The sequence below is a fragment of the Spinacia oleracea genome, chromosome 5 (genome assembly GCF_020520425.1).
Source record: "Spinacia oleracea cultivar Varoflay chromosome 5, BTI_SOV_V1, whole genome shotgun sequence".
NCBI lineage: Eukaryota > Viridiplantae > Streptophyta > Magnoliopsida > Caryophyllales > Amaranthaceae > Spinacia > Spinacia oleracea.
The window spans coordinates 100,474,046-100,499,971 of NC_079491.1; the positions used below are offsets into that span (position 1 = coordinate 100,474,046).

Here is a 25,926-nt window from a genome sequence, read left to right on the forward strand (position 1 = left end):
TACCCCGCGTAGATCGCAAAGATATAGATCTCAACCGGAAAGGTACTTAGGTATTTTGACGAACGAGAGCTATGACGTTCTATTACTTGAAAGTGATGAACCTGCGACTTACAAGCAAGCTATGACGAGCCCTAGCTCCAAGCAATGGCAAGAAGCCATGCAATCTGAATTAGACTCCATGTCTGAAAACCAAGTATGGGATTTGGTCGATTTGCCAGACGGCTACCAAGCCATTGGAAGCAAATGGGTTTTCAAACTGAAAAAGGACAAGGATGGGAAACTTGAAGTTTTCAAAGCTAGATTGGTTGCAAAAGGTTACAGGCAAGTCCACGGTGTGGATTACGATGAAACCTTTTCACCAGTTGCAATGCTAAAGTCTATTCGAATAATGTTAGCAATCGCTGCATATTACGATTACGAAATATGGCAGATGGATGTCAAAACTGCTTTCTTAAACGGCGTTTTAACAGAAACTGTGTTTATGACACAGCCTGAAGGTTTTGAGGATCCAAAGAATGCTAAAAAGGTATGCAAGCTAAAGAAGTCAATCTACGGATTGAAGCAGGCATCCAGGAGCTGGAATATACGTTTTGATGAAGCAGTCAGTGACTTTGGTTTCATCAAGAACGCGGACGAATCTTGTGTATACAAGAAGGTCAGTGGGAGCAAAATTGCTTTCCTAGTATTATATGTCGACGACATATTGCTTATCGGAAATGACATTCCTATGTTGAACTCTGTCAAGATTTGGCTTGGGAAATGTTTTTCGATGAAGGATCTAGGAGAAGCACAGTACATATTGGGCATCAAGATTTACAGAGATAGATCTAAAAGGATGATTGGACTTAGTCAAAGCACTTATATCAATAAGGTGCTTGATAGGTTCAAGATGGCGGACTCCAAGCGAGGCTACCTACCCATGTCTCATGGAATGACTCTAAGCAAGACTCAGTGCCCAAAAACACTTGATGAGCGTAGACGAATGAGTGGGATTCCATATGCATCATTGATTGGTTCAATAATGTATGCTATGATATGTACACACCCGGATGTTGCGTACGCACTCAGTGCTACGAGCAGATACCAGTCAGACCCAGGAGAGGCGCATTGGACTGCTGCCAAGAACATTCTGAAGTACCTGAAAAGGCACAAAGATGACTTCCTGGTCTATGGTGGAGATGATGAATTAATTGTTAAAGGCTATACGGACGCAAGTTTCCAAACCGACAAAGATGATTTCAGATCACAGTCTTGGTTTGTCTTCTGCCTCAACGGAGGAGCAGTAAGCTGGAAAAGTGCTAAGCAAAGCACCATTGCGGATTCTACAACTGAAGCGGAGTACATTGCTGCACATGAAGCAGCAAAGGAAGCTATATGGCTAAGGAAGTTCATAGGAGAACTTGGTGTAGTCCCCTCCATTAAAGGACCAATAGCCCTGTATTGTGATAATAACGGAGCTATTGCACAGGCAAAAGAGCCTAGACACCACCAGAGAGTCAAGCATGTACTTCGTAGATTTCACCTTCTACGAGAGTTCGTTGAAAGAAAAGAAGTCGAGATAAGCAAAATTGGAACTGATGACAACATATCAGATCCATTAACTAAACCTCTGCCGCAAGCGAAGCACAACTCGCACACTGCAGCTATGGGAATCAAGCATATTGGAGAATGGCTTTGATGTCTCTGTTTAATGTTTTAAAGTTTTAGAGTTTAAATCTTTGTAAAACATTATTGGTTAATCATTCACAATAAATGAAAGAAATTCATTTTTCCATTTAATTTGTGGTTTATTAAATGATGAGTCCCTTCAACTTGACGATATATTCAAGATAGACTGTCAGGACCAGTCCTGTGACTAAGAAATGTCTATCAAGTGAACTTGAATGTCAAAGGTTGAAAATGGTCCCTAATCGGAGTTTTCTATAAAATTGGACGCATAGAAAACGTTAGACGATTAGAATGCAAGATGACTAGTAGTTCTGTTTCTTGAACTATGTGGACATGGCAATGTCATAATCATTTGCATAGATACTTACTTTGGGAAGACTAGTATCGGACAAGACCTATGAAACTTTACTGTAAGAGATGAAAGTCTGTCATAAGTAAATTTCATTAAATTATTAGACACTAAATCCTCAATACCTGAGTGATTTGAGATTACTTGTTTGAGAACTGGTTGCTTTGACGTTGACCAACCGTCGCACCGTAAAAGGAGGCTATAAAGGCAACGCTCAGGTAATCACCTATCAAACGAAGTCTAATCTCAAGATCGCAAGATTGGGATTGTCCTCCCATAAATCGGGATGAGATGCTTAAAAGTTGTACAAGGCCACTCGGAGAGCTAGAAACTGTGAAATGCATGGCCGTGCTCGGATGAATCATAGGCTATGATTATCTGTTTATTTGATCAGTTGAACTCTGAAACCGAGAAACACCTCTGGACATAATAAGGATGACAACTCTTACCTTATGTTCAAGAGCAAGCATCGAGCGACAAAGGAATTAGGAAATGCACACTTGTCCCTAAGGACAAGTGGGAGACTGAAGGAAATAATGCCCTTGGTCCAAGTATGCATTCTATGTTAAGTCTAATAAATGCGGTTCAGTATTAATTAACAAGTTAATAATTCAGTGAGATCAAGTGAGCTGAATGCCTAGCTAGAGGCCGCTTCAGTTCAAGTGGAATTAATGATATTAATCCACAGCTTACTCTTGACTGAACCCGTAGGGTCACACAAATAGTACGTAAACGGATCAAGTATTTAATGGCATTAAATACTCCATCTATGAATATTCGGAACCGACGGATCTTGGTTTCAGTGGGAGCTAAGATCGTCACAGGCAAGAAATGAATACTCCGGAAACGATGATATTGCCGGAAACGGAAATATGGATCGTATCGGAAATATGAATATTATCCAAGTCGTAGATGTTGCCGGAAACGGAAACATGGTACGTATCGGAAAATATTATTGGAAATGGAAATATTACCAGAATCGGAAATATTGCCGGAAACGGAAATATTGTCAGAATCGGAAATATTGCCGGAATCGGAAAATAATTCCGGAAACGGAAATATTAAATATTTGTTCGAAACGGAAATTAATTCCGGAATCGGAAATATTAAATATTGTTCGTATCGGAAATAGATTCCGGAAATGGAAATTTAATCGGAAGCGTATCGTACGAATTAGCATCGGACGAGGCTTGCCGGACGAAGGCCCAGCACGAAGCCGGGGCCATCGCCCAGCAAGCGTGCGCGCCACAAGCCCAGCCAAGGCAGCGCCCAGGCCTACCGCAAGGCAGGCCCAGCGCGCGCCAAGGGCCACGGCTGCGTGGGCCGTGCTGCGCGGGCTGCTGCTCGCACGCATGGGCAGCCCTTGTGGCTGCCGTGTGTGTGTGAGTTTGTGCTCATGCATGATTCCTGAATCTGCAAGAGTCAGTGTATGATTAAATGTCTATTCCTAATTGGATAAATTAATTAAATAGAATTCATGTAGGATTCTAATTCCAATTAATTCGCATCCTACTAGGATTACGATTCCTTTTCCATAACTCTATAAATAAAGGCCTAGGGGTCATAATTTATACATAAGTTTCAAAGTATTCAAAAGTGAGTTTTTTGAGAGAAAATTAAAACACATCTTGCTCATAAAAGTGCCGAATTTTCTAGTACCTTAAGGGCGGTTCTAGTTGGTCAATCTTAAGGCGGATCCGGACGTGCTGTGGACTATCTACGGAGGGACGACACTTGGAGTCCTAAAAGACTTGTTCTTGTTCGGTTCGGGCGCAGCTAGGGAAGGCACGCAACAAAGAGTATGCATCTAATTATGCTATATGATTATGTGTAAATAATATGTTTCCTGGGTTAATGGTTGTTTCCGCATGATCTATGTAAATGTCATATGTATCATAACCTAACATAAGCTACGATTATCAAGACGGATCTGATCGTGTCGGTGAACCAAGTAGAGGAACGACAAGTGGAGTTCTTTGTTCGTGTTCGTTGACAGATTATTGTGGAAAACACGCTTCGAATGTAAGTTTGCTTAATCTGTGCTTTATACATGTTTCCTGGCTTTGGGGATTGTTCCGCACATGTTATTATGTTTAACTGTATTCCTCTACATAAACTCCTCTAGTAACTCCCTCAAATTCGGATCTTCAACCTCCACTCCCTCTTTCAACTCCTTAGCAACCAAAAGATACACAATTTGGTTGGTCTCCAACTCCCTCTCAAATCTTTTCCTCCCCAAAAACACACTCCCACACACTAGGTTTTCTTTCGGTTTAGGTTTTGTGCTTCGGATTTTTGAAGGGGGTAATGGTAATAAGGTTTTAAAATTCAAATCAGTGAATTAATTAAGAAAAGCTACATGAGGGAGAGTAAAAGCCATTGTGTTGTTCCGACTTTACTTGTGCCAAAAAAAGATGGAACGTGGAGGATGTGTATTGATAGCTGTGATGTGAATAACATAACCATAAAATACAGATTTCCTATCCCTAGATTGGATGACATTCTAGATAAGTTGAGTGGTTCCAAGGTGTTTTTGAAGGTTGATTTGAGGAGTGGGTATCACCAAATATGCATGAGAGAGGGAGATGAGTGGAAGACGGCTTTCAAAACAAAGTATGGGTTGTATGAATGGCTGGTTATGCCATTTGGTCTCACAAATGCCCCTAGCACGTTCATGAGATTGATGAATAAAGTGCTTAACCCATTTTTGGGAAAGTTCATGGCGTTCTATTTGGATGATATTCTTGTTTACAGTTCTAACAAGGATGATCACCTAAATCATTTGCAACAATTGTTCGAAGTTCTAAGAGAGAAAAAACTCTATGACAAGATTGAGAAGTGCACTTTCATGCAAAGAGAGATTGGCTTTCTTGGCTTCATCATCTCGGATGAAGGTGTGAAGGTGGTGTAGACACCTACTTTTGTCCCCATTCCCGAAAGGGAAGGTTCGATGATGAAAACGAAAATCTCCACTTGACAACGCATCTTCTATAAAATAACAAATCTCAAATCCCCTTTTCATTTCACCCGAAACCTGCTATTTATAGAAACCTGCTAAAAATAGTAACTGCCGTAATGGGTAGTTGTTAAAAGTGGCAAGTCATAAAAGATAGAAACCTGTCAGAATTAGGTGTTGCACTCCAACATAAATCCTAAATGAGATAGAAATTGCGAGAGAATCCTATTCCTAATACGATTCGAAAATAAGAGTTACGTATTAATTAAAATCCTAACAAGCCTAGATTTCGTAACGGGCCCAGATGCATTCCATCATAAAATTAATACGCACTAAAAGACTCGATTAAGTCTCATACACTCCGGATTCTAAGAGTCCGAATCTGACAAAGAAACGGCCCAAACATCAATTTCAACGCCCAGCCCTGGGCGCTGAAATTGCCTGGATCCTATTTTCAACGCCCAGAGCTGGGCGCCGAAATCTTTGACGCCCAGCCCTGGGCGCTGAAAATACCTGGGACGTGTTCTTTCCTAATTCCTCGTGGATTAGAGTTCTACAATTCTATCTTTCCACGAACTCTTTTCTATAAATAGGGCCTTAAGTTCGACGTGAAACACACAACACACAATTATTATTCTGAGTATTGACTCTAAACCCCTAAGCCTAAGCCTCACGCTGCAAAACTGATCACGCGTTCTGTCGCAATCGATCCATAAATCGAACAGAACGTATCTTGTCCCATAACTTGAGATTCGTTAAATAAAAGGAGAAATAGCAAAGTCAAAGTGGTTAGTTTTCTGAGAACCGTGACGCACCCACTACTACAAAATAGAGAATAGAAAACGCTGAATAGAGGACGGTTAAATTTGTTAAGCGTTATCTAGGAGTATAGAGTACGCATTGCTCTCATAACAGTTGTGTGAAAAAAGAATAGAGTACGGTTACCTTACCTAACCGTCTTATATTTTTTACCATAATAAAAAAATATATAAAATTTAAAAATACTTAATAAAATATAAAATTGTTTTTAAGATAGCCGCTTCATATTCTTTTACAAAACTATTTTTACAATAAAAAAAACCTTAATTAAACCAAGTGAACCATTTATTTTAAAATAATAAAAAAAATAACAAAGCAATTCAAATTTTAAGCAGTACTCCCAAAAGTTAGGCGGCAGATCGAAAATGAATTCCCAAAACTTATGAGTTAGGCGCGGGGAATTTATAAAATTAACCCTGCACGTACTCCAACCTCTACCTCTACTCGCAAGAAAAACCGAAAACCTCTACACCGTCGCTCCTCACTCTGCCGTCGCTCCTCACTCTGCACCGTCGCTCTCTTGCACCCCTTTCCGGCCGCCTCCCAACCGCCGGTAAAACCCTCGGAAAAACACTCCAACCTCTGCTCGGAAGAAAACTTGCAACTCCTCCGCACCGCCGCTCTGCACCGCCCCTCCTCACGCTGCACCGCCTCTCCCTTTCACTGCTTTCCGTCCTCCTCCCAACCTCCGGTAAACCCTGGCTGCCCCACCGCTGCCTTCAATTTCAAGGGTTAGTATGTGCTTAATTCTGTTTCTCATTAATTTTATTTAACCTATAACCTAGGGATTATGAATATTTGTTTGTTTGTAATATATGATTAAAGAATTCAGTTTGATAATTGCCAAAATAAAAAAGAATAAGAAATTGTTTAGTTCAATCACGATTGATCAGCGTTGAATATGTTTATTGGCCTAATTGGTGTTTTCTTTGACCTGAATTTAATTTGGAACCGTGTTTTGATATTTACAATTGAATTTTGATGACTAGCTATTTTCTCGTATCAATAGGATGTGTTGGTGTTAATATTAATGCTCTTCTAAGGGATGATTATGATTTTGGATTTGTCTCTGCCTTGTTAGAGGCTTTAATTGATTTATTTAACATTAGCAATCTTTCGTTTGCTTAATACTCCGTATTATGGTTTCTCTGTGACCCAAGTTCTATTTGCCTAATTTTAGCTCTTTAAGAATTCAGGTTTTTAATTGCCAAAATAAAATAGAGTAATAAATTGTTTAGTTTTCAATCACGATCGATCAGCCTAGGATTGTTTAGGGCATTAAGCTCCCCTTAGAATGGAATCGCAACAAAGTGCCGGTTGGGGATAACAAAGATTACTTCGCATCTTACATTGGTGTTGTTGTTCGTGAACGTGTGAATATCAATTACACTGCATGGGATGAAGTTCCTAAAGAAGTCATCAATGAAGTTTATGACTACATTACAGCAAGAAGGATATCACTTCTAGTTTTTTTCTTCTCCCATTTGAATTTCGTTTTATTTTTCTTCAGTTTTTTCAGTTGAGATGCAAATTTTTGTTAGTTAATTGTTTAATCAGCCTGCAGTCAGGCTTCTTGGTTCTGTGTTGTTGTTTGTTGTGTGATGAAGAGTATTGCATCTCGTGGTTCTGTGTTTCTGCTTGGATTAGTAGCAGGGATGCAGGGTGTTTGTTTATGTCTTTAGGTTGCCAACCAGAACTGATGCCAAATCAACTAAAATATCAAGTTATTTAACTGAAATCCTAGGGACAGAACCGTTCATTACTGAACTGATAAGAATTGATCTGATAAGAACTTATCTGATCAAAACTGATCAGAACAGAACATTAGAACTGACCAGAACTAACTGTCGTGTGTTCTCGCCCTCTCACTTGTCTCTCGTGTTCTGCACAATTCAAGAGAAACTATAAGGCTGTGGGTCATATATTTTACTTTAGGTGATGGCACCTCAAAGCGTCTATCTAAGTGCTACGGGGTAAATTTCAATGATGACTAAGGAATTTTCTGTTTAGCAGTTTAGTAATAGACTAGTAGTATGTAAATCTTAATGTTTCGTGACTGAATCCGCTTCTTTCATAGAAAGAAACTCTGCAAGTTTATGGATTCAGGTAGTTTAACTGTGCAAGTGTATGAATCCTGCCTTTTAGACTGGTAGTTGTTTGTCCGAGCTGTCCAACAATTGCACTGATTGTCGTATGGTTTTGTTGCTGTTTGCAAATATTACTAAATGTTTATTGTGGATCTTATTTATGATTTCGGAACAAGGAAACTGTATTCCTGAGATAAATTATTTGTGTTCTGGAAATTGTATAGAAAATGTTTAGGAGAATTGACTTCTCTTTTCTAAAATGGAATTTTTCTTTCATGCCCCCCTTGAAAACAAGTGTTCGTGAAACTGGCTTATATGACGTCTCTTTTTGTTTGTGGGTTAATTATGATGTTGTTTACAAAACAGAGTTTTCCCAAAGACTTTTGAGAGGTCGCAACTCTCCCAGCTACCCAATACTCTCAAGAGGCCTTCCTTTCTGTCCTCCCTTCCCTTTTATTTACAATTTGGAATAATAAGACAAAAGCAATTAAAACAGCAGCTAGTGTATAAGACAACAGGCTTAATGAGCATTGTGTTCGTTGCCACCCAGTGTAGTGGTGCCTCCCTTTGCCAGAGTATCTGCAGCTTCAGTGTTCCCAGTGCCCAGTTGTCATTTCTGTCGCCTCCTTTCATATGTACGGAAAACATCAAGTGGGTGAGGTGAGTGTGTAGCATATACATATTGTTAAGTATAGCCAAATAGCAAATTGAAAGAATAGAATGGGCTTGTTTTAGTTCCTGATTTATTTTTGTTATCTTTCCATGTTTGTTGTCATCCCGAACTCCCGAACTCCTGCTGCTTGTAATTTCTGTTACATACTTTGTTGAACTATACAAATAATGATCTCTCAACCATAGATGAGCAAATCTTGTATGTGATCACTTAGAAGTTAGAAGTTAGAAGCATAGATCTTGCTGATATTTACATGTATATTTTGTTTGCTGCCTGCTTATGTTGTTGCAACAGCCTTATAGTTTCTCTTGAATTGTGCAGAAGGGATTCACAGTGCCTGAAGAACGTAGAAGGTACGTGTTAGGGCGAGCTTCAATTCGGTGGAGATGTTTCAAGGCTAGATTAAGGAAAGTCTTCATGTACGAGTCTAAGGGAGAGAATGAAAATGTGATAATAAGGACTCCACCTCCGTTGTATGGATGGATAACACAAACTGATTGGGACAAATTCATTGCAACATATACTGATCCTAAGTTCAAGGTACTTTCAATACTCCATGTCACTAATGCATAGTTACTACACATTCAAAAGAATTTTGTGCACTAACTTTTATGTGCATCATATGGATAGGAACTAAGTGACTTGAATCGAGAAAGGGCAAAACACAATACTTCAAGATATCGTGGAGGTCGAAAAGGGTACTTGTATTATGAAGAAGAGATTGTAAGTTCAGAACGATCACATATAATCTAACACTGAAAACTTAAACATATGATTCTTATTCTTATGATTATTATTTTATATTGTTAGGCTGAAGAGCTTCAGGAACAAGGAGTCCAACTCACTGATGTGCCTCGACATTTTGTTTGGTTAAGAGCCCAATTTCGTAACAATATTAGTTTGTTAATACGTTGTATTCTTAGGTGCTTAATTATGATGTAAACTTTCTTGTGTAATAGTGCCCTCGCCAACCTCCAGGCTCCAAGGAAAGTGGATATTATGTTGGTCGCTACATGATTGAAACAATAGCTTTGAGGCAAATGTTCATTCGTGAAAAGGTATTACTTGCTTCTGATGCATTGAAACTCATGCTTATTTTTTATTCTATAATCTATTGCATCGAAACTCTCTTCCTATTTCTACTATATTTGCTGTATTTGAAGTATTTTTGGGGTCTTTGGATTGTTTGCTGGATTTTGTTTTATTCTGGAATAAAGCACTGTTGTTTGGTTGTGGACAATGTGCTTGGCTTTTAATGTCTTAACATCTTTTCTGAAATAGCAAATTGATCTTCTGATAATATAGTAGGGCCATTCTTTTCAGCTTATGCGAAATCAAATCTGTTCCATTAAAATTAGTTGATCATGTGATAAAAGAATTAGTGAATTAGCAATAGTCAATATTAAGGTGGGAATTTTCCGAAATCGAGGAACTGAAGAACTCTAGATGGTTCATTTGGTAATTAGTAATTCAGATTTGATAAGTTAATCGTCTGGTGTAGTTGCATTTGTCCACAAGGTAGTTTGGCTACTGTCACTAGTGGTCTTTGCTGCTGTCATTTGATTTTCATTACTTTCCTACAAGTTTGTTCCTAAAATACAATTGAAGCGTTTTAAAAAAACAAAAAATGCCAAAGTTGTAACTATCTTTTTCTATGGAGAACTGAGAACAGAAACTTAATCATAGAAACATGATGAGGTTTGTATGACTAGGAATATGTCTTCCAGTTCTGAAATGTAATTTGCAACCAAATTTCCTAGTCTATATTATGATCAGTAAGAGTGAAGTAAGAAAGCTATGATTTCTTGTGACATCATAAATATCATGATAGACTTTTAGCACACCATTCCTTCAGCAAAAGCCGTGGGCAAAGTGGAACTTGAATCGTAAGCACAGCATGACTATGATAGGTAAGCTCACTGTGATGCAGAATAGTAGAACACTGGTATATTGTGATATTGCAAACTCTATTCCATGATTTAGTATTCAGGGTTCTTGTACTAGTGATTCTCCTGTAAATCTCCTTCAGTCCATCCTCCTCTCCCAAGTTCCATCAAAGTGAAAAAGTCCCACAGCTACTTAAGTAGCAATAGACTCAAGAGCTTGCACATAGTTCACATCCCATTGATGGATAAGATACGATCAAAGAGGGCTATTATAGCTCTCTTATATCACATTTGGACTTGACACTATCAAACTTGATGCTGACCAGGATTGTTCATACGGGGGAATGTTTCACGCACTCAAAGCCCAGCTCATGTTTTGCAGCTTACCTCCTGTCTTGGTTAGCAGTGAACTAAAAGTACCCAGTTTCGTAACAGTGGATGATGAGACTTTCTTAATCAGTTTCATTGGACTGATGGAGTGGATTAAGTTTTATCTAATGTATTTGCAAGAGTTATACTATAATAAATACTGACCATATAAATACTTGTCTTGTAGTATTTTGCCAAAACTCCCACGTATTCTCAAACTACGATTGACGAGCTAAGGGAGAGGTGGATCTCATATGTTACCGAATATCCCCAACCAAATAACGATGAAGATGAAGATGATGATGACGATGATCTAGTGTGACTTAAGCTAGCTCATCAAGGAGATGGTTGTTGTTGTTCCTGCTGCAGTTGTTGCTGTTGCTGCAGTCTGTTCCTGCTGCAGACGTTGCTGTTGCTGTTGAGTTCTTGCTGTTGCTGTTGAGTTCTTGCGGTTCCTGTCTGTTGTTGTTCAGTTCGTGCTGTTGCTGTTGAGTTCCTGCGGTTGTTGTTGAGTTTTTTTTTTTCACAGTGATATTGGATTTTTTTTACAGTGATTTTTATTTTTATTTTATCAATGAATAATACTCGAATTTTGTTATTGAATGAACAATATTATTTTGTTATTGAATGGAATGATTGTTTGGAAAGATCGTGTGGATATAATTTTTGTTCTATCATTTTAGATTTGTTTTACATACTAGAATCGTAATATCCTCTTTTTAAATAATATTAATAAAAAATGCGTGGGCTGTTTTTAAATAATATTAAAAAAAGGGGGGTAGAATATAGAACGTTTGTGTAAGGAAACAACTTTATATCTTAATATTAAACATGAAGTATATAGTACGCCTATGTACGGAAGATGTTCTGTATCTCAATATTTCATAGGAAGAATAGAGGACGGTTATGTACGGGAGGCGCGCTTTATTATAGAGTATAGGAGACGGTTATGTACGCTAACCGTTCTATATTCCTTCTTCATTTACTGATTTTAGGAAGGGAATAGAGGACGCTTATCTCTTATCACTGTACTTTATGACTAGGTATATAAAACGCTTCTTTTACCCGTTTTATAAACTTTATAGCGCGTTGAGTTGGAGAACGCCTCTAAGGCGTCCTATAAAGTGTATTTCAACAGTACTCTATGCCCTTTTTTGTAGTAGTGACCTCTCAAGGGTGCGTCGTAATGTGTCCCTTTTCCATGGTTTAATTGCTTTCCTCGCTCCTTTTATGAACTGTTAAACTAATTAAATCTGATTGTTCTATCACGCCTAATAAAGATAATATGTCGGGAAATTTGATTATCATGCTAGGTCCCTTAAAACAATCTAAATCAGATAATCGCGTTCGATCTAGTATTATATGTTGCATATTGTTAAAATCAACTCAGATTAGTTTAATAGTTAACGCATGTCCCTTCAATTATTTATGCTGAGCTAGTAAGGATATCCTGCCTCTGCAGTTATCGATGAGCGAGTACTCCTCTCGGTAGTTACAGTCCCCCGAACCCTCAATCTCTACCTTGCGGGTGTATGTTGAGAGATCCCCACACCAGGGATCACAAGGGAACCTACGGCCGTTGTGGTCAAACATAATTGCACTCCCTTTATGTCACGATAACCGGGTTTTGTCAGTTTTTCTCATTGTCGTTAAAAACTTAATGACGACTCCTATATTACTATTCAATTGGGTGTAAACTCACAGGAAATCCAATTACACTTGATTTGACAAAAAGAAACGTCACACCCACGAGGGACAAGGTCACGCATTAGCCTCGTGCTTTTTCGACCCCCTCACAGTGGCGACTCCACTGGGGATAGTGAAGGAAATACTCGTGCTCGTAGGTAATCAAAATAGCCGAAGGGTGAAACGATCCTACCCCGCGTTTATTTCCCCATCAAGTTGGGACGACCTGAAAATCAGCATATTAATGTGAACGGACAGAACCGCATAACGAATCTTGGCTCCCTCAGATGTTTCATCTCGGGAGTTGGGACTAAGGATACCCATCGCCAACCGGGGGGTGCAGACGCTTCAAATGTTTTTCACTCGGCACTTTCGCAGTAGTACACCCGTCCCAAACCCAATCGCTCGCCCATTAGGTCCCTCTCATTGGTGCATGCCCCCTTGGCTTACATCGTGATTGGCCTCTTGGGCGAAATTCATCTGTTGAAGGCACTACCTCGACCGGGGCATACGTTGGATCTGCGATAGAAGCGGTACCAAGCCAGGCGCAAATACTACCCATAGAAGCCTATCATAAACTACATGACATATTATTATTGCCTCATGATGTAATGTTAGTTATGTGTAGCGAAATATGTGATTGTAAGTGACAAACAATGTTAGAAAACCAACGACCTTAAAAATTGCCCAAACATTCATAAACCAATTGGCCAAAGAGTTATACCGAAATACGTGTTCCGCAAACCCGAACGATCGCCACAAAAATAAGCGACGCTCGGGATGGCCTGTAACGAATCCCACAAACGCTGCACAACGCGTAAAGGACGTTATTAGGCAAGCACGCTAAATCAAAGTCGCATAAACAAAAAGTAAACGTAAACGGAAAACGAGAACCAGCCAGGGACACATTTTCAACGCCCCTGGCTGGGCGCCAAAATTTCTCACGCCCAACGCTGGGCGCTGAAGTTGCTGCCTGGCCTTTTGGTCAGGCACAGCAGCCTCGGTGCCCGCGCAAAAAAAAACACGTAGCAAAAAAAAACTTTTCGTAAAAATTGCTGCAAGGGCGTATGAAAAGGCACTCGATTCTAAAAGCGACTAAAAAATAAAAATAAATAACTCTTTGTGTCGTTGTTAGGCCTCCTACGACGACAATGCTCGGCACCAAAACCGAGCATGCTAATTAAACAACCTTGAATGTCACATGGGCAAAGTATTCAAAAAATAATGTTCGAATAAAGTCTTCAAAAAAAAATGTTCAAATAAAAAAATAAAAAAATCCGAGTCTAGACTAGGCTATGCCAAAGTACAATCTAAATCCTAAGTCTTAGTCGTCTTATCCATAGAATCGGTCCTAATGCTTGGTGTCGTTCTGCAAAAAGGGTTAAACCATATTGAGTCTCCCTTCCTAACATTTAAATCAATAAGCACCCATATGTAATTATCATCCCTTGCTAAGAGTCTACGGCCTCAATACTCTCTCTCACCAATAAAAAGAATATATTATAGTATTTGCAAAATGGAAACGATCACATTATGAAAATCATTCCCCCATAGTCGCACAACCCCCAAAGTGAACCTAAGGTGTCAATACCATTAGCAAAAATTAATGGCCTCAAGGCTTATGATCATATTGGTTCACGACTATCATAGTCCTCTCGAGCCACTCGCTCCTTGAAATACTTCTAAGTACGGACTAAAAGATTTTTCATAAATGCAACATGACAAACCATGAAAATACCCAAATCGGCATGCCATAAGGCTACCATTGGGGTAAAGAAATACACACTAAGAGAGAAGCCGCACTAATGATTCTAGTCTTGCAAAAATAAAAATTCGATCTCCCCAATTAACTACCTTGCCAACATTAAGCAAAATGGCACATGACAAATGAACACCCAAGGGTTAAAATCTAAAGTGTCAACCAACGAAAGTTATGGTCTAATTACCCTAAGTCTGAGAGTTGCTTGGTCAAGTATTATAGGCTTACGCCACATCATTTTGAGTCTAGGCCACCTCCTTGTATTCATACACGGGTTATAATCAGAAAAATTAATGAAAGTTCGAGTCTAAATCACAACTCCCAATTAAATCCCGAAAATTGAAATCTGAAAAGAAGCAAAAAAAATTATTTTCGATGTAATTCTTTTGTTAAATTTCAATAAGGTAGAAACAACATTTTGAATCTACGCTATTTGCACATTTTAAATAAATAACTAAATACGCTTGCAAAGACAATTTAAAGGTCCACCCTAGGCCTACTAAAGCTAAAGGTCCACCCTAGGCCTACTAAAGTTAAAGGTCCACTATAGGCCTACCAAACAAGGCTCACTCAGTCTCGCCTCGTGACTCAAAGACCACAACCATCTATCTTTTAGCCCAAATAAAAAAGATTTGAAGAATTTATGTTGAGGAGAAATCCCAAGCAAACAGAAAAAAATAGAAAGAGAAAAGGGAGAGCGAAAAGAGCGAGCCATGAAATACTTAGCCCGTACCTCCCAAAGTGCGAAATTTACCCAAGTAAACGAAGGAAAAGAATTGAGTCAACCAATCCAAATCATAAAATTCTACGATGTCTACCCTTTCCAATCCTTATGTTCTTAGACGCCTTCGCTCTGGGGCCCCTGTTCAGCTCATTTAACCCATCCATGTTCTCATTGCCATAACCCAAGAAACCATTACCTCGACTCTTGTTCTTGAACTTGTTGTCAACCACAAACCTCGTACGACCATTGACACGTGCGTCCTACCCATTATTTCCAAAACCTGCTCTTACACCACCATTAGTATAATGGCCATATAATCCTTGAGCCGTCCCCATACTACTCATTGGCCTAGGTTGATGTAAACTCATGACACTAGCACGAGGCTGCAAATTATGAGTCCTAGCAGATGTAATCCTCATGCTTGACTAATACCTATACAACTCATTCAACCCATCTTTCAAGTCGTCTTGAGTCACGAATAAAAAAATAGAAGACAAATAAAAAGTACAAAAAATAATAAATAATAAAAAAGCAAACTTTGCAAAGCGCCTTTAAAAGTTCGTCTAAAAAAGAAAAAGAAGCATTTAGCGCACCAAAAAAGATCCGCCGAGAAATAACTTTCAGCGCCCACAGTTGGGCGCCGAAATCTTTAACGCCCCAGCCTGGGCGCTGAATCTCTCTGCTCGCCAAATTTTGTCCAGAAGTGCTCGTCATTTTATCCGCACATGCACGGAAAAATAACGAACACTTGGATGGGTACAGCACGTATTCAGATATACGTACCAAAAAATACATGTACTCAAAAAAATTATGTACTCAAAAAATATATAAAACAAATTTACGGCTTACGGTAAAGCAGCAGATTAAAATAAATTTCACCCTTTTTCAAACATTACGAGTCCACTCGAACGTACTTGTTTAAAATCGGCATTCTAAGAAACCATTTTTTAGGCTAAGAACTACGCAAGACCTGATTCCAAATTAAATCTATTTAAGGCGGATACGTAGGCAATCCATGATTCGGTCCAACCAACTTTCAAAGATGTTAGAGCCTATAGAATAACGAGAATAAGAAATAGAGTGCCTTAATGAAATTTAATTACTTGCAACCCAATTCGAAAGAAAAATTAGAGTCAAAGGAAGAATCCAAATCATCTAGATGCCAAAACGAGCACACATCGAAAAATAATAAGGGCACGTACCCTTGCCAGAAGGAGCACTCACACTCCTAGGCACTTAGCCAAGATTCAAAAGATCGCTTTGCCTCAATTGAATGGGGGCTAGCGCAAGCGTCCATGACCTCTAAAGTACTCGACTTGACCCTCCGTAAAGCGAACTAACTCACTTAAAGACTTTCTTTCACCACTAGACATAGTCGTTCGCTTAAAGACCTTCTTTCACCACTAGACACAGTCATGATCACCAACGAGTAGTAAAGGTAGTAAGCTTGCAATAAAAGAGGATTGTTCTACGGCATCGCCCCATCGTTCCTTCGAACTCAGAGCACCCGTTCATGGTAATTCAAATGCTTGCTAATCCCCTTTGAAAAAATCAGACATTGTCAATAGGACTTGGCACTTAACCAAGGCTCACCCTACTCAGACATATGACACGGGCACCTAAAATCGAAATCTGAAAGCATCATTAATTGGAAAACATAATAGCAACTGGGGGCTAAAAAAAAAAGTTGAAATGAAGGAGCTAGGGAAAGAACTAAGTATACCTTGACCTTTTGTGCAGACATACACCAAGTAAATCTAAGTCAACTTGAAAACGGTTTATATTCCAGCAATTCTGGAAAAGATGGCCCTAAAATCCCAAAGCATATGCCACACGGGCACAAGTAATATCTTGACGCCTGCACCCTGGCTTCCAGCAAATCCTTAGACAGCATTCCAAAAATCGTAACAGTATTTTGATTCACTCATGTAATCCTGTACGAACCCTTCTATAAGTCAACTTACTTAGGATACCTCGGATTGTACACAGTAGGACTCGGATTTCAAATAATTTTCAAAGACTTCTACGAACATAATAAAGTGTCGTAGGTTTAAGCTAAGTATGCGTTTATCTCGATGTTGCAAGTGAGTCAAAAGGATTTCTAAAAACATGATTATGGGTAAAGAAAGGCACCTAGCTTTTGGTCAAGGCATACTTCAACATGTGACTACCTTGACCATGACAATGTCGCACAATACGACATTTACAAGAGAAGTAGCAGATCACTACTCGAACGTACCTCGCACTAAACGAGTCTGGTTCAAACTATTCATGATCCATGTCACCATGAATGCATAAAAACGTATGCCAAGCATTATAGCACCAAGCCAATCCCGTAGCTACAATTGGGGGCTTGAGAAAAACACTCTAAAAATCCTCGAGATGATGATTTTATCGCAAATTCTCGACGCTAATGCTATACACACGTCATAGGGGCACAATCCTAAGGCCAATCGTGTAAAACGAACCTTAGAATGGCTACAACCCCTCCCAAATTCTAAAGCGCTACTTAGAATATATAAAGTCACCCCACTAACAAGGGTGACTGAAAATCGCGAGTCACCAAAACTCCGATCAAACTACTGCACATAACGCTCGCCCTACAAAGCGTCCGTTACACAGTCTACGTCGTTCCAAAGCAAAAGCGAAATCGAGGATAAGAATTGTCGAAATATACCCAGAAATCATTTTCAACGCCCAGAGCTGGGCCCCGATATCTTTAACGCCCCAGTCTGGGCGCTGAATCTTTCTGCTAGCCAAGTTTTGCCCATATATAAAAATAAGAAAGAAACACCTATGAATCATCGCGTCGAACGAAGTAATAAGCCGTGCAAACCCACGCAAAAGGTGCTACACTTGTTCGAGCACCTGAACGAGGCGTGATGAAGTACTCCAACGTAAGAAAATAATAATGATATCCCAACACCTGGAGGAAAGTCCTAAGACACGATGCTGGGCCACACAAGCCTACGTCGCACCATAAGTTCAACCATCCCACGGTACGAGTCTAAAAAAGAGTAAGGCATATTGCACTAATGCGGGCACGACCAAGAACACATGTAAAAGAGGCAAAGACTACTTATCGCCCAAATTCAAAATGCAAGCCACACGACCTCTACATTAAGGATTAAAGGTAGCAAAATATTACCTAACACGGAAGGGATAGCTCGCACCTACACGAGCGAAACCCCAAGGCATCTTTCTCGAAAGAACCTACAAAAATCCTACGCCAAAAGGAAGCATCCCAACATGCATACTTGGGGGGCTCCAAGCTACGAAACGACCACAGCAAAATAAAAATCTCGAAGCAAATGTTTGAACAATCGAAAGGGCACGATGTTTGAGCCCACTTCATGAATGGGCCTGAACCCTATCAAGCTTCTAAGTAAACTATTCGACATCAGTCATTGCTCAAAAAAAAATGATTCAAGCAAACTGACTAATGGACCGCACACAACGGCCATTCTATGAACGTTCGTTCGCACATACATATCATCTTTTCTAAGTACCGAACATTTACGAACGCGTTCAAAAGAAAAAAAAAGAAAACGAACGAACGAGAGACCAACTGTGTCATCAAGAAACCTCGCCATAAATTATTTTTAGCACCCAGCGCTGGGCGCCGAAATCTTTAACGCCCAGGCATGGGCGCCGAAAATGATCCCAGACCCAAAAAAAAAAGCCCCTGACTTCTATAGGGCCCTGCTGTATCCGTTCGACTCGAAAATTGCCGATTTCTGAAAGTCGCACCTCACGGCTTTGTTGAAAGTAGCACACCACTACAAAGATCGCTTGCACTTACGAGCAGAATCCCAAACACGATCAAGGATATTACAAAATGCGTATCCCCAAGGAACCTCTTCAACAAGAAATGACCGTCAAGCACGAATGCTTGGGGGCTCGCGAAAAAATATATAAGAGTGTGCAAGGTTAAAATGATGTTCCCGGACTACGCTATACACAGTCCCGTGTTTGGATAATCTCAAAAAAAAACGGTATTTTAAACAAAAAATAATATCGTTAACAGAAATATAAACAGTGTGGGCCCACTTATAGGACACACTTAGTCTGGAAATATTGCGACCCACCAACAGGTTGTAAACACAAAAGCCCTTCTACATAGGCAAAATGAAAAGAAAGTAAGAAATTCAAAATGGGCTCGGCCACCTTCAACGGGCGGGTTCTGCGTCACTAGCCGCGCAGGTCCTCAGTTTTCGAAAAATAAAGTCTTCCAATTCAAAATAGGCTCGCCATCTTCAGCCGACGGGGTCTACGTCACAAATCACGTAGGTCCTTATTTTCAAAAAGCACAAACAAATTTCAAAATAGATTCGTCCACTTCTATCGGACGGGGCGTCCACCCTCAACGGACAGGCTCGCCCACCGTCAGCGGGCGGGGTCTACGTCACAAACCGCGTAGGTCCTTATTTTCAAAACATCAAAACAGATTCGTCCACTTCTATCGGACGGGGCGTCCACCCTCAACGGACAGGCTCGCCCACCTTCAGCGGGCGGGGTCTGCGTCACTAACCGCGCAGGTCCTTAGACGCTGCAGCGATAACTTTTTCTGGTTTTTCCTTTTCCAAAAAATCAAAGGATTGGTTTTTTCGTTTTTTCATAAAAGAACGATGTGCTGGATTTTCCTTCGTTTTACGTCCCATAAAACAAGGGGGATTTCTCGTTTAGCTAGCCCTGAAAATGAGAATCTTTAAAAACATTTTTACCTCGTGATTGGGCTTGGCCAGGCCCAATTACACTTTATAGCTTTGATTTCGAAAACATCTGTAGCTACTCCCAATGACAAAGTGAGGGAGTTTCTACGCTTCTTTAGATACTTCCAATGACAAAGTGAGGGAGTTTCTATACTATCCGTTGACAAATCTCAATGACACGTGAGGGATATGTCGAAACTTCAAGTGATGACCCTTAAGTCAAATGTTATCACTCGGGGGCTTGTGAGACCCTCGAAAAAGCAGGTCACCATGGCTTGTGTGGCGCACTCCGTCTAATACTTTGACCATCGTCTTACTCCAAGACTCAGTCAAAGTGGGGGTTAACTGTAGACACCTACTTTTGTCCCCATTCCCGATAGGGAAGGTTCGATGATGAAAACGTAAATCTCCACTTGACAACGCATCTCCTATAAAATAACGAATCTCTAATCCCCTTTTCATTTCACCCGAAACCTGCTATTTATAGAAACCTGCTATTTATGGAAACCTGCTAAAAATAGTAACTGCCGTAATGGGTAGTTGTTAAAAGTGGCAAGTCATAAAAGATAGAAACCTGTCAGAATTAGGTGTTGCACTCCAACATAAATCCTAAATGAGATAGAAATTGCGAGAGAATCCTATTCCTAATACGATTCGAAAATAAGAGTTGCGTATTAATTAAAATCCTAACGAGCCTAGAGTTCGTAACGGGCCCAGATGCATTCCATCATAAAATTAATACGCACTAAAAGACTCGATTAAGTCTCATACACTCAGGATTCTTAGAGTCCGAATCTGACAAAGAAACGGCCCAAACATCAATCCTGTCCCATAACTTGAGATTCGTTAAATAAAAGGAGAAATAGCAAAGTCAAAGTGGTTAGTTTTCTAAAACCGTGACGCACCTCTCAAGGGTGCGTCGTAATGTGTCCCTTTTCCATGGTTTAATTGCTTTCCTCGCCCCTTTTATGAACTGTTAAACTAATTAAATCTTATTGTTCTATCACGCCTAATAAAGATAATATGTCGGGAAATTGGATTATCATGCTAGGTCCCTTAAAACAATCTAAATCAGATAATCGCGTTCGATCTAATATTATATGTTGCATATTGTTAAAATAAACTCAGATTAGTTTAATAGTTAGCGCATGTCCCTTCAATTATTTATGCTGAGCTAGTAAGGATATCCTGCCTCTGGAGTTATCGATGAGCGAGTACTCCTCTCGGTAGTTACAGTCCCCCGAACCCTCAATCTCTACCTTGCGGGTGTATGTTGAGAGATCCCCACACCAGGGATCACAAGGGAACCTACGGCCGTCGTGGTCAAACATAATTGCACTCCCTTTATGTCACGATAACCGGGTTTTGTCAGTTTTTCTCATTGTCGTTAAAAACTGAATGGCGACTCCTATATTACTAGTCAATTGGGTGTAAAATCACAGGAAATCCAATTACACTTGATTTGACAAAAAGAAACGTCACACCCACGAGGGACAAGGTCACGCATTAGCCTCGTGCTTTTTCGACCCCCTCACAGGTGGATCCATCCAAAGTGGAGGCTATTTCCTCTTGGCCGGTTCCAAAAAATATCACTAAGGTGAGATCTTTTCATGGTTTAGCTTCATTTTATAGGAGGTTTATAAATAATTTCAGTACTTTATTAGCTCCTATAAATGAATGCACTAAACATGGAAAATTTCAATGGAATGAAGCGGCTCAAAAGGCGTTTGAATTTGTAAAATAAAGGATGTGTAACACATCTATTCTAGATTTACCTGATTTTATTAAACCTTTTGAACTGGAGTGTGATGCTAGTGGAACAGGTATTAGAGATGTTTTGATTCAATCTGGCAAGCCTATTGCTTATTTTTGTGAGAAGCTTAACAACGTCAAATTGAATTATTCTACCTATGATAAAGAGTTCTATGTTATGGTTAGAGCTCTTAATCATTGGAGTCACTATTTGAGACCACAAGCTTTTGTTCTTCATTCTGATCATGAATCACTAAAATATATTCATGGACAACATAAGCTTAGTGCTCGTCATGCTAAATGGGTAGAATTCTTACAATCTTTCAAGTTTGTTTCTAAATACAAAGCCGGAAAGGCTAATATTGTAGCTGGTGCATTATCTCGGAGGCACGTATTGCGTAATATGGTGGATTCAAAGGTACTTGGGTTTGAATTGATCAAAGAGTTATATGTTCTTGATGAGGAGATGTGTGGCCTGATTGGGGCTGCCAAAACTGGTCCAAAAGACCATTACCATCAAATGGAGGGGTTCTTGATTAAAGGGGACAAACTTTGTGTTCCTAAGTGTCAAGTTCGTGATTTTCTGATTAGAGAAGCTCATGGAGGTGGTTTAGCTGGCCATTTTGGTATTAGCAAAACAATGGAGCTATTACAAGAGCACTTTTCATGGCCTCATATGATCAAAGAAGTTCGTGTTGTTCTATCTTGTTGTGGTGTTTATCAAAGAGCACATTTCATAAGGGGTTGTACACTCCTTTACCAGTTCTAGAGAGACCATGGGAAGATGTTAGCATGGATTTCATTGTAGCACTTCCTAGAACACAAAGAGGGAAATATTCAATCATAGTGGTAGTGGGTCGTTTCTCTAAAATGGTACACTTTGTTCCTTGTCAAAAAACAGAAGATCTTATTAATGTTTCATGTTTATATTTCAGGGAGATTGTTCGTATAAATGGCCAAGAACTATTGTCTCGGATAGAGATAGTAAGTTTTTGAGCCACTTTTGGAGATCCCTATGGAGAATGATGGGTACTAAGTTGTTGTTTAGTACTTCACATCACCCTCAAACTGATGGTCAAATTGAAGTGACCAATCAAACTCTAGGCACCTTACTAAGGGGCTTAGTGAGCAAAACAGGAAAAGATTGGGATGTCAAGCCATGCCATGCGGAGTTTGCATATAATAGAATTCCAAATTTTGCAACAAAATATTCACCATTTGAAGTAGTGGGGTAAATCCTTATGTACCTATTGATCTAGCTTATTTCTTTGCCTAACGATTTTTATGTTCATAGAGATGCTAGGCAACAAGGTGCAACTATGGTGAAATTTCACAAAGAGATACGCATCAACATAGAGAAAGCAAATGAGGTGTATAAGAAGAAAGCAAACAAGAGCCGAAAACCAAGGGTGTTTGCTCCTGGAGATTTGGTGTGGATTCACTTAAGGAAGGAGAGATTTCCAAGCAAAAGGAAGCACAAACTCATTCTTAGAGCTGAAGGGCCTTTCAAAGTCCTTGAAAGATATGGAGACAATTCTTACAAGATAGACCTTTCTGAAGAATATGGCATGGCAGCAACATTCAATGTAGGTGACTTATCGCCTTACATAGAAGATGAAGACGTGCAAGAATTGAGGAAAATTCCTTTTGAAGAAGGGGAGGATGATGTGAAATCAGATGCAAATCAACGAGTATTGCTAAGTGCTAATCTTAATCACAACAATGGAGAGATCCATGGCCTAAAGATTAGTACTAGTGTGCTCGTATTAAGCAATGAAGGAAAAGAAGCTAAGTAGGTCAAGCAAACAGCTACCCATGGGTGTTGGTAAGGTGTGTGATTGAGGTGCGCGCTTAATGAAAATTAGTGGTATCAAGTCCTAAACATGCTTTACTTTCACTAATTACGCTCATTAGTTACTTAGCACTTAAAACAGTTTTTGTAATTTACGGTTTCGTAAACCCGGCTGTATTTAGCCTAGTATGGAAGCATTTTGGGACGTGTAAAGCAAGTTGTAGTAAGCTCTTAGCTCACTCATGGAGGTGCTTAAGCTACTTTCATATTTTGAACCAATTCCAAGATTTACTTCCTAGCTATGTGATATGTTCATATTTTATAGTGTTTTTACCCCCGTCCCTTGTACTTTTTTATCTCAAATGAGCTCTTCGAAGCGATTTTTAGTACTAATGTGCTCCCTGTAGTGTGTTTGTAGTTGCAGGTTCATCATTGTAGTAATAAGCATATTTTTGTGCATTTCCTACTCATTTGAATCAATACAAGAGATTATGTACTTTCGAGAGTAAAAACATTGAGTTGGAAGAGTTTTAAAGCAAAGCGAATAATGAAAGAAGTAGAAAAATAACTGTAACCCACTATTTTAATCATAACTAAAGTCATACAACTCCAAATGAAGTGATTCCAATTGGATTCTAGACTTCAAGATCTTTCCAACAAGTGGTCACTCGCCTAATTTCGACGAATAATGAAGGAGATATGGTGTTTTGAAGATAGGGGATCGTGCAGTTTGTACGCGCGCCCGATCAGGGGGTTGGCGGCCCGATCGAGCAGATTTCTGCCCGATCGACCTGTTTACGAGCAGGATGCCCGATCGGGGTGAGAGCCTAATTTTTGTAAACCCTAAAAAGAGAGAGAATCCTAATTTTTGTAAACCATAAAAAGAGAGAGAAAAGAGGGAGAGAGAGGGAAAGCGACTATATTTGGTGTATTAATTATCGAAAAGGGGTATTTGGGGTATTATGTTTTATTTTAGGGATATTTTATGTATTATTGAAAGTCGAGGAACAGTTGGTAAATTACACCAAAACTCATGGGTATTTCATGAAAAGTCCGTTAATTTATTCTTCAAAATATTGAGGATTTTATTGTATTAAGAACTATTTTATATTCCGCAATAGGCTTTTAAAAACGTTGAACATCTAGGTTTTTTGTTTTTTTATAGAAAAACATTAATAAAACTATCGAAAAGTAAAATTGATCTAAAAGTCCAATCCAATTTTTGACTAGTGAAGACACATTACACATGCATAAACTCGAGGACGCAATTGTAAAATATTATTGAAGGGAAAAGGTAGTGTGTATTTTCATCGATGACAAATTGTATATAGCGACAATAGCGTATAAAAAAGAAGTAATTAAGATAATCTACAACTATTAGAAAACTGTCTAAACAATATGAATTACGTCTTAAATTGGAATTTAATAGGACTTTTTATAATGTAACTTTCCCTATCGTAACACCAATCTGTGACAATTGAATTGCATAGTTTTTTTTTTGCTAAGCAAGTAAGAGATAATATTAATGCCAAACAAGAATACAACCTAGGCTAACTCCAAGCAATACAAACCAACTAGGTTGGACCCTAAACACAAGGAGTCAGCAAGAACCAGCTATACAAGGCTGCAAAAACAACAAGCTAACAAGCATTACAAATTCATAAACCACTCACTATCACTTTTGCTAACACTCTTAGGCATGACAGTATGGATTCTACCTCTCACCAACTGCTTCAACTTGTTCAGAGTATGAGTCACAGTAAGAACATAGTTTTCCCAGAAACTAGTATTCCTACATTTCCATATCAGGTACACTGCAGCCACCATAACTGCATATATAATAAACCTGCTTCTTGAATTTAGACCATATGCTATGCCCAATTTGACTAACCAGATTGGTTAGACTGTTGCTATTATTGGACATACCTAGCCAGGATTTAACAGCTCTGATGAATTCACAGCTATACACACGTTGAAAAAACAGATGATGGTGAGTTTCATCTCCTTGCCCACAGATCAAACACAGAGCTGAATGACTAACTCCAATCCTGGCCAGCTTTGAGGTGGTCTGAAGTCTTGATTGCATGGCTAGCCAGCCAATAAATCTATGCTTGGGATTGTTCAATCTATTCCACACTACTTTATCCCAATGAACTCTAGGTTTAGTTCCAGCTATTTTCTCATAAACCTGCTTCACAGAATAAGTTGCCATAACTCTTAAGTCTGTCTGAGTGAAGAATTGCTTCAATTGCTCTTTTGTTTTACAGATTTACTTCCAATACCAACTTGCAGAAACTGGAGGCTTATACTCCCACCAGTCCCCATCCTTGAGATACACAGAAGAAATCCACTTGATCCACACATTATCATGCTTGGTAACCAGAGCCCAAACATATTTGCCCATTGCTGTTGTATTCCACAGAATTATATCCCTAAATCCCAGACCACCAAATTTCTTTCCACAACAAGTATTCTCCCAAGCAATATTACTAGGTTTATGACTGTATGCTTGCCCACTCCACAAGAAATCCCTACAGATCTTCCCAATATCATGCAATACACTCTTTGGCAACACATAAATTTGAGCCCAGTAGATATGCAGAATCAACAAAACAGAATTGATCAACTGCATTCTTGTAGAATAAGACAGATTTTTGGAGCTCCAAATTTTGATTCTAGCTATAATTTTATCCA

General features: G+C 39.3%; 1 protein-coding gene across 1 annotated transcript; it reads right to left on the reverse strand.

Annotated features, from left to right (window-relative positions):
• Window positions 1–24,832: 24,832 nt before the first annotated feature.
• On the reverse strand, window positions 24,833–25,444 carry LOC130461742 (uncharacterized mitochondrial protein AtMg00120-like). Its single transcript, XM_056829926.1, has 3 exons — window positions 25,159–25,444; window positions 24,958–25,061; window positions 24,833–24,856 (listed from the first exon to the last, which is right to left on the reverse strand). Exons 1-3 carry the CDS (start codon window positions 25,442–25,444, stop codon window positions 24,833–24,835), a joined length of 414 nt encoding a protein of 137 aa, XP_056685904.1.
• Window positions 25,445–25,926: the final 482 nt, after the last annotated feature.